This window comes from Aythya ferina (assembly GCF_964211825.1).
Source record: "Aythya ferina genome assembly, chromosome: 2".
In the NCBI taxonomy this organism is placed as follows: domain Eukaryota; kingdom Metazoa; phylum Chordata; class Aves; order Anseriformes; family Anatidae; genus Aythya; species Aythya ferina.
Window position 1 is genome coordinate 21,070,267 of NC_140297.1, and position 13,140 is coordinate 21,083,406.

At 38.6% G+C, this 13,140-nt stretch overlaps 1 protein-coding gene across 10 annotated transcripts in view; it reads right to left on the bottom strand.

Annotated features, from left to right (window-relative positions):
* Nucleotides 1-330: 330 nt before the first annotated feature.
* CACNB2 (calcium voltage-gated channel auxiliary subunit beta 2) overlaps nt 331-13,140 on the bottom strand; it is a 242,140-nt gene continuing 229,330 nt past the window's right edge. For 5 of the 10 annotated variants that reach the window (XM_084511420.1, XM_084511418.1, XM_084511424.1 and 2 more), the window contains 4 exons: nt 9,310-9,461; nt 8,406-8,501; nt 6,849-7,034; nt 331-2,171 (listed from right to left, as the gene is read on the bottom strand). In XM_084511420.1, coding sequence (XP_084367546.1) covers nt 1,686-2,171; nt 6,849-7,034; nt 8,406-8,501; nt 9,310-9,461 — 920 coding nt within the window. In that variant the 3' untranslated portion in view covers nt 331-1,685. Of the gene's footprint in view, nt 2,175-6,848; nt 7,035-8,405; nt 8,502-9,309; nt 9,462-13,140 lie in introns of all 10 variants that reach the window. The other 5 variants (XM_084511419.1, XM_084511416.1, XM_084511423.1 and 2 more) reach the window with 1 other exon arrangement.

A 13,140-nucleotide genomic window follows, 5' to 3' on the forward strand; every position in this document is an offset into this window, starting at 1 on the left:
TTATATAATGTGATATTTACAGTGAAATACAAAAAGTATTTCATTCATACAATTACTACAAAGACTATACGTGATGCAGAACAGCCTTTACACTAGGCAAGGGTATGGAACCTGTAGCCAACGATAATTATGAATTTCCCCCCACTTACCAGTGCAACAGGTGTTCAATGCAAAACAAACTGTTTTCACTCCTTTTGATTTCAATGCATTTTCTCTAGTAAGCTCGCAACAGAGTACTTTGTCACGTTTTTCTAAGCTCTCACTGGCAGCACAAAGCAGTGAGCTGGCTGCAAAGTGGGAATGCAGAGGAATTGGCAAGTGTAGAAAAAGTGGAGAAGCTACAAAAATTTATTTTCCAACAAAATAATTCTCCACAAGCTGTGTAAACTTTTCTTACTAAAACAAATACTCTAAAACACAAAGATTTTACATTTCCAGTGAAACACTCACAGTAACATTTGCCTGTTTTTACTCTCTTGAAGTCTGAACAAGAGCCAGCAGATTTATGCTTTCTCAATTACCTGGGTCAGTAAACTCCCTCATATTCCCTGACTGCAATTTGGATTTTTAAATCAACAATAGAGTGAAGAAACAAACACATTGGGCTTTTGAGTAACCTTTGTTTTCTTCAGTAGATTTTCACACTTTGCTGCCTGATGTGCACATGCACACATTTGTCCATCCATTGTCCACCCAATCACATACACACCTCCATCACGTGTGCTCTCTATTATTCTGAAAACAGAACAAAAAATAGGTAGTGTCCATTGCAATTTTGTGACCTGTACGGAGAAGAATTATATATATAGCGGTAAATTAGTTATCTTTACCAAAAATTTAAAATGCAAAGTTGGGTTTGCAAGGACAGCATAACGTATAAGAATTGGTTAGATCCTCTGTCTCAAGCACTCATTTGTATTTACAGAAGTATAAGCTTTCTGCTACAGAAGAAAAAAGTATTTAGATTGAACACTGTTACAGATTTCCTAAATGAGGCTAGTTCCAGTTGCCAGTAATTCAAAAGCAAATCTGCTGACTTGGCATTAGGACTCTAAAACAGTGTGATCAAACTTATATAGTAAGAAGGTGTCGGCAGAAAGAACATTTATAAACTGTATATACAGTACACAGTACCAATACATAGAAAATTGATTTTGACTTTATGATCCCCTGTGTGTAAGGCAAGACTGAATTCCGTCCTCAAATGGAGACCACCAGAGGTACAAGCAACAGACAGTGGCTTTTAAATCAATATGCAAATCAAGTGCATTACAAATTAAAAATCAGAGCAGACAAAAAGTTTTAGATTTTTATGTGCTGATTCTTGCTTGCTGAATACACGGGAAGTTATTTAACATCAAATGTACCTTTTTCTTTTTTAAAAAACACTAACAACACCTTGATGGCAACAGATACTGTTCAAGTGGCAGCTACCAAAAAACAGCTTGAAAAACAGCATAGTACAACATCAGGAACTCTGCAGTTGTACTACGCTAATTCATATAGCACTAACCAAAAAAATAAGTATATGAATATTCTATTTCATGCTATTGCTATGCAAGCAACAGCAATACAAATCAGCATACAGAAGGATACCATATGTTCTGCAATGAACAACCCAAAGATATTTTCAAGGGGCATTGTTACAAGACTTCAAAGAAACACAAGAGTGCCAGAGGCAAAAGTTACTGACGGATGTAAACATCCCTGTTCCATTCTCCCGCGTCGTTACGTTTTTTAGATATCACTTCTCCATCCTTGTCACAATATTGGTCCCTCGATTTATGACGACTACGTTGTTTGTTGCATTCATTGTGGTCCTGCTCCCGGTCCCTCTCCTTTGAGCGATGCCTTGATTCTCTATGTCTGTGATCACTGCTCCCATGGGACTCGTCTCTGTGATTGTGATCCCTGTGAGAATCATAGTGGTCACCATGCTCGTGTGAGTAGTCCTCCTTTGGCTCTATGTAAGCTGAATCTCTGCTATCTTGTGTTTCTGAGTCAAAAGTTTCTTGCCTAGAAAGGCCTCTAACACCACTGCGATGGTTATGGTGTTGGGTTGAAGAGCGATGCTGGGATTTCTTGATGGGTTCAACCCGTGCTTCCTCTTCAATTTGTGAACCGCTGCGTTCAGGGACTGAATGGTCATTCCTCTGGTCTCCTTGAGATCCCTGCTGTCACAACCACCAATGAGTTCACATACATGAGTATACATTTTAAAACTTTCCCCAATACCATATTAAACTAGAAAGCATCAAGAAACAAATGAAATTTAAGTACACAACACTCCACTTTGGATCTAAACTATAAAAGAAAAACATTTGAATTCAACTTTTACTGAAAATTCAGTATTATAATACAAACAATTCTTTTCACTCTAATCAGAAAGGAGGGTGGCACGCAGTGTCTGTGACACTGACTCGTCACCTGTGTTTTGACTGTGTCAGTTAGCTGTAATTGCTATCCAGACAAAAAGAGAGCATGCAGAAGCAGGACAAACTGCAGAAAAATTAAAGACACATCATGCCAGGAGAGGGCACATATCAGTTTAGAGTTTACAAATGCCTGCTTGGAAACAGACACTAAGGGAAAGCGATTACAAAGGGCTTAGGAGACTCCGGAAGAGAACCAAAGTACAAAACCTTGGCTCTTTTGTAGTAGCTTCTTTCTCTCTCTCTCTCTTTTTTTTTTTTTTTTTTTTTTAAGATACAAATGCAATCGGATTTGGAATCAATAAAGTTTGTATTATGATACTAATAGTATCACTGACCTCCCGTTTTTCTCAGCAATAATTTGATTTCCTCATAGTAATGAAAAATTAAAACATTAACTTCATAATTTTAAGAGTCCAAAAATACAAACCATTGCCAAGGAAAGCAGAAGGACAGTGGTATTATCACCTAAAGAACTTCCTAACACACCACTGCTATTAAAAAAATAAAATAAAAATTACCAGGTAATATCAAACCTACTCTTCGCCAGCATAATGCTTTGAAATCACTGCAAAATGAACAAGTGGCATTATTTAACTCAATTTGGGGTTTCATTATATTAACCCACTTTTATTCCCAAACCACAGCCAAAGGTTTTTCAAGTTTAATTGCCAAATCTTAAATAGTTTATGGTGAAATTGAATTACCCTTCTCACATTAGCTTAAGAACTTCAAGACAAAATCATTGCTACTGGCACAAAATTAAAAGTTGGTTTTAACGGAGTTATACAGTCATTTGTTTGTGAGACTGTACTGTAGTTACCAAAGTTAGTCTAAAGTTTGTCCTCGTATGTTCGTATCTCTGAAAATAAGATTGCCTCTAAGGCAGCTCACAGACGTATTTTCTGTTTTTGTATGTTGTGGAAAAGAGCTGGTAGAAGGAAGAAATGTTGTCCTTCAGCCACAGATTCTGGCAGGTGGGTTTCCTAGCAACCCAACAAGTAAAATTACAGGAAATTGGACAGGAAAAAAACTGTATTTTATCACGATTTTATCAAAAGCAACATATTTCAAATCAGAAATTTGACATATTTGACATTTCTCAGACAGTATTTTGTACTATAAACTTCCCAGTAACTAACTGCGCTGCTCCATGTGTTCCTCATTTGAAACAAATAGCATATATGAGAACAAGGTACCAGAAATGGTGATACAGGTTTTTTGTTCTTGTTTTTATGATTACCAGGATGATTGCGATTTGCTGGAAAAAGAACGTAGTAATTGTAAACATTAGTAGATGTGTTCAAGGTGAATTGAATTGATTCTGTGGAGGTGAACTATAAATGGAATCAAGTGAAAGGCTAAAGAGTAAAGCAATGTCTGCTTTGGATGTGTAAACACATTTTTATTAGTTTGTAACCATGACTTTTTAAGACACACAAACTGGATACACACATGAAAACCCTTTAATTCTCATATGGCCAAATGCCGAATATGTAGGCACCTCTATACAACTGTGACTAATAAAATCTGTCATTGCTGTGGTTTGAGAACAAATGCAAGATCTGAACCTGCTTTGAAGAGAATGCTGGTTTAGAAACTCAGATGCAACTCCTCTGCTGTAATGAGCTGTGAGCAGGAGCACAGTCAATACATTTAGAACCAATACTCTTATTACCCTGCAAGTGCAGAATAGTGTTGGGGCTACTGGCATTTATAAGCAAATTCATTGAAACTAAGTATTACAGGGACACTGAGCTGGTACAGTTTGAGTATGGATTAAGATCTGGCTTTGTGGTTCACAGACAAATTAGGGCTCTGAACTGGATTAGATTTTGCAGTGCAGAAATTTCATGGCCCAATCTCATAAGGTTTTCATCTAAAATGGAGAAAGTTTGAGACAAACTCGTTTCATTATTCAGGTTGTAATTGCAAAGAAGTAGGGGTTCTTGAAAAGAAGCCTAAGCAGCGTTGAAATGAGAGAGAAAAGTCTGTGTCCACACACTCAATTAGACTTGTTCTCTATTTCCATCTGGAGGGCCCCTAATCACCTACACCATGTGCTTGATCCCAGTCTCCTTTTTGGAATTCGCCAGCTATTTCCCTACAAAAGGAAATCTGAGAACAGACGTCAGTTATCAGGACACTTGGCTCCAAAGTGCAGCCCATCAGATAGGCAGGTGGGATATGGTGTTTACCAGCGCATTCCTCAAGCACCTCATGCCATGCAACGCACACTGTCAGCATTGTGCTACAAAAATACCACTCTGGCAGCTGGCAACACAAATCTGTCATTACAATATAGACCTGGGTCTATCAAAAATACAAAAAACAATTACGTCTCATGGCAAAGGGGTGCCACATTGGACCCAGAGGAGAATGCTTTCCAGTGCAGATATGGGCCTACCAGTCCAAATGGCTGGTGGCAAGGTTTTTCTCTCTAGAACAGTTCATAAAAATAGTACAAGGCACACACTTTAAATTCTCCTACTAGAGGGTCTCAACATTATTGAGAGAATGGTTTCAGCTACTGTAAACCCACTCTATTCCAAGACCTTGACATAGGCAGGTTTGAGATGTCAGCTGAAGGTGTGTCATAGGAAAATGAAACAAAAGGAACATTAAGTTCTACATTCCACAAGGGACCCCCATTGCTCCACACTTTTGGATTAACAGGCCTTTTGGATTAACAAACCGTGAAGCTACAAGTACACTCTTGTTTTTAGTCTTTAAAATAAAAAGTTGTTAATTTGTAAGGAGATACAGATAACACAACATTCAAAAAGGTGTTATTAACCTCTGTATAACTCCTCCAGGGCAGGTGGTTAATATTATGAGTAAGTGAATTATAAATCCACACCCAAAAGATAAAAATCTTGAGCAAAATAATTAACAGATCTACAAAGCAAAGGAAGTTTATCTAGCAAGTCTGCACACAATGACACTGAATTTCATACTCAGAAATTCTTCCAGCTCACAATTTTTTCAGGGTGTTTCAGCTCTGAGGACAGAAAAAAAGGCAGAAATGAGCTACAGCTTACAGTCTCTCTTTTCTTGCAACTGCTTCTGAAAGCAGAAGGAGATACCCTGTAAGGTTGGTAAAGCAATATTCCTCATGAAAGAGAGAACCTGTTAAGTCTGTGGCCTTCTAATGGGAAATAAATTCTTCAACACACACACACAATTGTTTTGCAAGACCATAACAACAAAGAGCGATTTAAAAAACAAATGTTCAGCATATCAGCTTGGGTGCAGAGACTTTTTTTGTTCCTTCATTTTCTAAAAGGACGTATTTTTCTTAGCCAAAGTCATGAATTCTAATATATAGGTACACAATTTTGGTGTAAATTTGTTACTTAGGTGGAAATTCAGATATAATAAGACATTCCTAGAGCTGGAACAGATGCATTTTAATCTCCACTGTAATCTCGACCTCAAGGTGTCACTCACTGTTTATAATGAAGTAGCATCTTTAAAGTCCTCATTTCAAGTCACGCAACACATATACAGAGGAAAGGCTCTCTTTATGCTGAATATCTTGATATGATTAAATAAAGCAAAAGTGAAGAGAGAAGAGAGAGGACACTATGTTCAATAACAACAGGCAGGTCAGTGCAGAGGTGAGAAAAAAATGAATTTCCCAGCTTGCAGCTTGTGGGTTCAGAGAAGACTGCCTCTCGAGGTCTGTCTGTGCAATATGTGGCAGGACTCTGTTTTTATATCAGAGTTTGGCTTGAAGGAAATAGGTACTTTTCATAGCAATGGCCAACGAATAAAAGAGCAAACGAAACACTGGGAGGGCCACCTTGACCTTGAGACGTCACTAACTCAGTTAGCCATTTTCAACCTCTACAACTGTACAACTGATAAGCACAGATTCCCCCTACCCTTTGTGGATCTGCTCTGTACTTAAGCCAGTTTGTCACGGAGGGCCTCTGGGGCTGGAATTTGCCTAGTAGAGATAGCGTGCCTATCAGTTAGAGATTTACCAGAGGCAGGAAAATGCATAGCATTAGCCCAGTTTCATTACTATGACTAGATTCCATACAACCAGTTATAAAAATGCTTGTGGCTGGTACACGTTACAGGCACAGTGGCGTTCTGGGCACAATGAAACCTTAAGTATTCCACTACAAATCACAATATGTTTTCAATCAAGTTTGCTTAGCCTTTGGCATCAAAAACAGCCCACTAGTCAATATGCTAACACATGCTACTGTGAATATAGCAGTGGTAACCATAATGTGTTTGTGTTTGTCTTTTATACAAAAAATGGGCAACTGTCTTCTGAAAAACTACTTACTCTATCACCAGCTGTAAGACGTATTCAGCATATTCTAGTATCAGACCAACACTGTGCTTTGGAAGGGGAAGTTGACAGGGAAAAAAAAAGAAGAGATTACATAAAAACTGTACCTGTAAATTAATATTTGGACCTGGACTAATAGGAAGAGTAGCTGTTGCAAGTGTGCGAGTGAGAAGCTGGTTAGGAGGATTGCTGCTAGGTGGATGTGTGGCCTTCCAGTAGGCTTCCAAATAGTCAGCAAGGTGCTCACAAGCATCTTCCAGCTGGTTCTCATCAAGAATTACATCAAACATTTCCTAATAAAGGAAAGGTTTTAGTGAGAATAACCACCTGATTAAGGGAGATCAGCTAGAGACATTGATTATCACACTCTCCATTCATCAAAAATGAACCACATTTATAACACTTGTGTTAAGATATTTTACTTTTTTTTTTTTTTTTTTTTTTGTGCAGGTGATACAAAGGACAGCAATCATAAATACTGCTAACGTTATACTTGCCAAAGCAATTCCTCGTGACTTCCACTTAGTAGCACCAATAGTCAATAAAGATGGGAAAAAGCTGCTTGAACAAATTTTAAAACTCAAATATTCAGAAAAAAATATTAATTGAATTTTATAATATTAAATAATTTTATTATTGAATATTAAAGCTTCAAAGCTACTGGAACAAAATGGAACGTGAAGAAAAAGAATTCAACCTCCACACCTAGAATAACTCAGTCAAAATGAAGGCAAACTGAGACAAATAACTTATAATAGTAATAAACAGGATTAAGAAAGAGCATCTAGTTTCCAAGTTCCATGCAAATATTATGTGTAAGATTAGTTACAACCATCTACAGTTAGGAGGAGGGTTTCCTCCTTGGTCAGGGAGACGGAAGTTCTCCTGAAAGCATCTCTGAGACCTTATGCATGTTTCTAGCATTGTTCGTTGCCTTCTTGAAGAGCTGAGGAGATTAGTCTCTTAACGGAGGTGCTTGAACTTAAATGATGAAATTTCCACATCTGCAATTGAACTGGACTTCAATTGAATTGAATATTCTGTGTTCTTAACATACTCTTGGGAGCTGAGTATGCAGATAACAATGCTTGCCACATTTTGCACACATCTGGGGTCTCATCACCTTCACTTTATATGTGGAAGTTGAGAGAATTTGCATAAATGCACATCAACAGAAGAACCATAGAGCTTCTCAGCTACATGGTACCCCAAACGTCTTTGCCTAAATTGTGACCAAGAACATAAGCAGTGATGAGCTGTGGTAACATATGCACAGAGAGCTACCACCTGCCTTATCCTAAACTGCACAGTCATCAAGAGAGATCATTAGTCCATTTTCAGACAAATACCATCACCACCACCACCCAAAAAAAAAAAAAAAAAAAGGAAAAGGTAAAACAAAAACTCGTTTTGTTCTAGCAGTGTATGTGTTCAGCACACATCCAAGTAACTATGACAATGAGTGTTTTTCTTTCCCTGTACCCTTGTGAAGAACCCAGACAGGAGGCATTCTGCAAAAAAAGCAATAGTGAAATATGGCCAGAAGGGGGCAAACATTCCTAGAAATTACAGAAATTACATAATTAAATGCCTGAAAGTAAAGGCACCTTTGAACAGGAATCAGATGTTCTCAACTGAACAAGACATAAATTAACATAACTCACAGGAGGACACTGTGCCAGTTTATCAGCTGCCACCATCTGAACATTAAGGTGTTTGGCCTGAGATTTCCCTCGAGATTTTATTAACCTCTGTAAAACCTGTGGAAAATAAGACATTAACAAAAGTATGTTGGTAGAGGAGACAAGAAGAAAAAGGTTTGATCCTTCTCCCACTAATTTTTAGAAAGTTTTTTTCAGTCAGTGGCCTGTGAAGAGCTTTGGACTTAATGTACATCTATAGCCACTCAAAATGTTCATGCTTTTAGCTGTCCACTTGAGCAGATCAAATTCTTCATTTGCTGGCTTCAGGAGCATCTCTCATGCTGCTTATATGTAGGACAAGCTAATGTTCACATACTCCCCAGCATTTAATTTTCTGTTATCAACAGTAAAAAGTTCCCTTCCTGTTCTCCTCTGCTGTGTCTATTGTCTGTCTCTAATTTGAAACTCTTTAATTGCTTTCCTCTTCCATCTTCCAACCATTTGATCTTCTCTTCCAAGTACCTCTTCACAAGGTCTGTGTAGGTTTTTTTGGAGAATGAAAGTACATAACCAGGAGGTGTTAAGAGTTCACCAATCATTCTGATACTCAGTATGTTAAAATCTTTCTTTCCTTTCTTTATTATTTTGATTGAACAAACTGTAAGCACTACTTACGTGGTTGATACTAAAGGACAGATGAACACATACAGCATGATCCCAAACTACAAACAGATTGGAGCTACAGCATCTTTTCCAAAATGGTTTTTGGTAACCCAACACTTAAGATATTTGTTGATTAATAGTATTCAAAGGAAAGTAATAGCAACATATAACTCTTTGAACTTTAGTAAGGACATATGACCATCTGCATTTAATGATGCAAAACAAAAAGAACACAGCACAAATAACAGAAAAAAATATTTACCTTAGGAGAAGAAATCTTTACGTATACTATAATGGGCGCCAGAGAGGTTTTGCTCAGTTGTGCTGGGTGATTAATGGTATCAGCATCAAGCACTACCAACTGCAGTGTCCTTGCTAATTCAAAAATCCTCTCAATTTCACTTTGAACTTCAGCTGCAGATAAGTAGAGAATTAGAGTTATGGAAATGTTAAAAGGCAGTTAGTAGTAAGAAATGTAAAAACTGGGGTAGGTTGATGTGTTGCTCCACCGAGGCATGAGGAGAGTGGCAGTAGCCATTAACCGCCCATGTCACTGGCACACTAGGGAAACGCTATGGCACCATTAGCCAGAGCGTTTTGCCCAGTTTGCTTCCTTTGAGGGAAGGGGTACTCCCTGCCCTCTCAGCCTCCACCACTTTGTGTGATTCCAACCTGGAGAGACACTGTTAACATGTTCCTGTATGACCCTACGCATGTACACAGGAAAAAATGGGGTAAGTACACCTGCTGTACACATGCCAATCCCTATGCCATTCATTCTCTACATGTACATAATTTCATTTCAGGCATTAATTCCACACAGCAATAAATTTGCTCAAACTGGAGCACCCAGGATAAGCTGTAAGTTGTACTGAGATGTCTATGTCAGCAGAAGCTTCTCTTTTTCCATTTACTTCAACTTACCAAAGCTCCAGAAAACAGGGTTTCCTTCACATACTGGCCTCCGTATGGTGCCAGATTAAATATTTGGTTAGCACATGTAAAACACTTTTAAGAACAAATAAATCAATAATGTAACTTGTACTACAGTATCAACTTCACAACCCTATGATTTCTGGAAAGGTGATTTTCTCACAGAAAATCATCTTGTCTTCTACTAACTCATGCTTCCAGCTCCCTAGCACCCTGCCTTATGGGAGTAGCTTCCAGGGGAAACCTCTCCATGGCAGATGTACTGTGTCCACTTTCACAAGTGATGTAGAAACTGGCTTAATTTCCAACGGAAACAAAACTAAATGATTAAATAGCAAAATAATTCTTGAAATGGAATGACATCTTCCTGCTCAACTCTTGCCATATCTCTACTTCTATCTTCGTATGTCTGCTAAGAAATTAAACAAGTTGGGTGATTTTCACATGTCTATGTGAGCCCAACAAGATTGTAATTCATATGGGTTCTCCTTATAAGACTGTGCACACTCCATGAACCAAAACCATATTTGATACCTATATAATTTAAAGTAAATATTAGAAGATACTCGACAGACAATGTCAGCAAGAGCTATCAAATACTTACTTATTAGAGATTTTATTTAAACTACACTATCAGCATGCTATCTATTGTGCTGGTGACAAACATTATTTGCTGGAAAATACAACCTACCTGGTCTGGCTACCTGAAGAGCCATTCACAAAAGAAGCATCTCTCTCTCCAAAGACAGATGTCCCTTTCAAGGGCATTAGGAGATTATTTTTTTGTCTTAGAACAGAAACTGAATAAAGTAGGCAGCATGATAAGATTGCAAATTTTCCAAGAAAGATCAGCTAGTCTCCATTTAGCTGAGTCTTTTGCTCCAAGTCAATAGATGACTACTATGATTGTTTTATAAACTAAATAGTAACTTGAATGGCCACCAAAAAATCTATATATGATGTTCTCTGCTGGAGGAGGTTTACATTGTATTGGATCTGTTAGAGATCACCTCCATCCATCTGCAGTTGTAGCTGTGTATATGCCCATCAGTCTGTTACAGCAGAGAAGATTGTGAGATGTGCGTGGTGTTCTGGTACAGACAGCATTGTTGCTTGCTTTCCTGCTTGTCAATAAAAGCACTATGGCCCAGCTGCTGTCTGAATGAGGCCAACATTTTTGAAGACAGGACTTCTGATGGTTCTTGGCACACTCACGGTAACATTTTCCGCAACTTCATTGCATATAAATATTGTTGGAATGATTCAATACCATTGTCTCTGTGATTTAGTAGACGATAGTCAATAGTCTATCCTTAATTAAAGTCCAAGTGGCAACTAGAATAAATAGATCAGAGACAATTTGTCATACTGTTCTGATGATGAGTTTGAATTGCCTTCCTGCAATTTCAAACCAGGCTCAACACTTCAGTCAATATAATAATAACAACTAATGCATCATTTTTAAGACCATTCCAGACTGCTGAAAACACTTGTTCAAGACAAATTGTACCAGCAAAATCCAGCCTTTTTCCATTGTATCATAATTTTGGCTGGAGAAGTAGCATTTGCTACACTGCTGGAAGCAATTTTCTGTCAGTTGGATACATCCCTGTATACTAGATTTCCTGCTATACTTTTTGAATCAACCCTTTGCTAGGGCAGAGGATGCCTCACTATCTTCTTTTGTGAAGCATACTCAGGGCAATAATTGCAGGTAACTGTGGTCCTATGAACTAACAGTTTCCACCTGAGTCTTGAGGTGGAGAGATATCTTCTCCATCAACTAAAGAGCACTTCAGTATTTATATTTCTCAACTCCGGTACAAAAGAAAAGTTCAAGGACCTACACTGCATGGCTGCTGAACTAACATGTTGTGCTTCAACCTCTCAAACCAAGAATGGATGAAAAAAATGCTAAGAGTGTTGCCAAATAGGTCCTGATCACCTGTCCCTTGGAGTACTTCTCCAGCTTCTGGAAATGCCTGCATTTTTCTTAAAATCTTCCTTGTATTCCACCTTTTCACTACATGTAAGATGGCTGCAACTACTAAAGTACTAATAGCTTCTCTTTTTAGCTTTTTTTATTTTCCATCTTTCTTTTGTCACATCTCTCAGAACGCAAATTCTGTACCTCTGAAGATTCCTTCCCAACAAGATACTTAACACAGATTTTCTCTCTGACTTTTGACCAAAGTAAGCAAAGACTAATTTTCATGAAACATAAATGTCACTGGTAGTTAAAATAGAGAGCTGAGACCAAAGAACAGTGACAGTGTGGAATCTTCAGCAGCACTGTAATAGGTTAGCAGCTTCCCATCTCCATGAATATCTTTCACCACCCATTTCCCCTCGATCTCCTGCCCCATACTGGTAGCAAGGCTAGGCAGCTTCTATGCCCCCTTAGCATAGCCAGCTAAGAAGGAAAAAGTCTTAGATGGGAATGTAAGCAAGTAAGAGGGAATAACCACTCTAGCTGAGTCTTCAGGCAATGGGACAGAAGATACTTGGACTACAGGTGTTTTAATGTGACTTCTGACATAAAAGAATTTTTTGTGAATACAGTTACATTTCCCTGGTGTCCACTAAGTCCTTAACCACCAGCATGTTTCATAAAAAAGGGGGGGGAGTGGGAAGGTGGATGACTATACTTCAGGGAAGTGGCAGTGTGCATTACTCATGCTCAAGAGCCAGAGTCGCTGCAAGGCCCAAGGCAGAAGGGAGAGGAGCAGCAGCAAGACCGGGCGTCTGCTACTGCTTCGCTGGACGCTCACATCTGGGAAGCCACCAGGCGAGGTGCTGCAGGAAAATGGGGCTTTCTGCTTTCTGTTTGCTGAGGCTCAGCATGAACAAAAGCATTCATGGAATGATGATTCTTTTGCCAAGATTGAACTGGAAGTAAAGTTTAGCGGCCTATGAACAAAGGAGCTTGAAATCAGTAGATGGCAGCAGAAAGATAAATGGACACAGCACACTGAACACAGGGGAAAGCTGCATGGAAATGACTCTAGCACAACTGCAGGTGCTCAGAAGGGGCTGTGTACCCATCACTAAGCTCCCCTACACTCTGTTAGTGAGTACATGGGTAGTAAAGACTGCAAGGAACCAGTCCAACAATTATTTTGCTCAGGAGACCAAGCAAGTGTCTCCTCGCTGATCATGA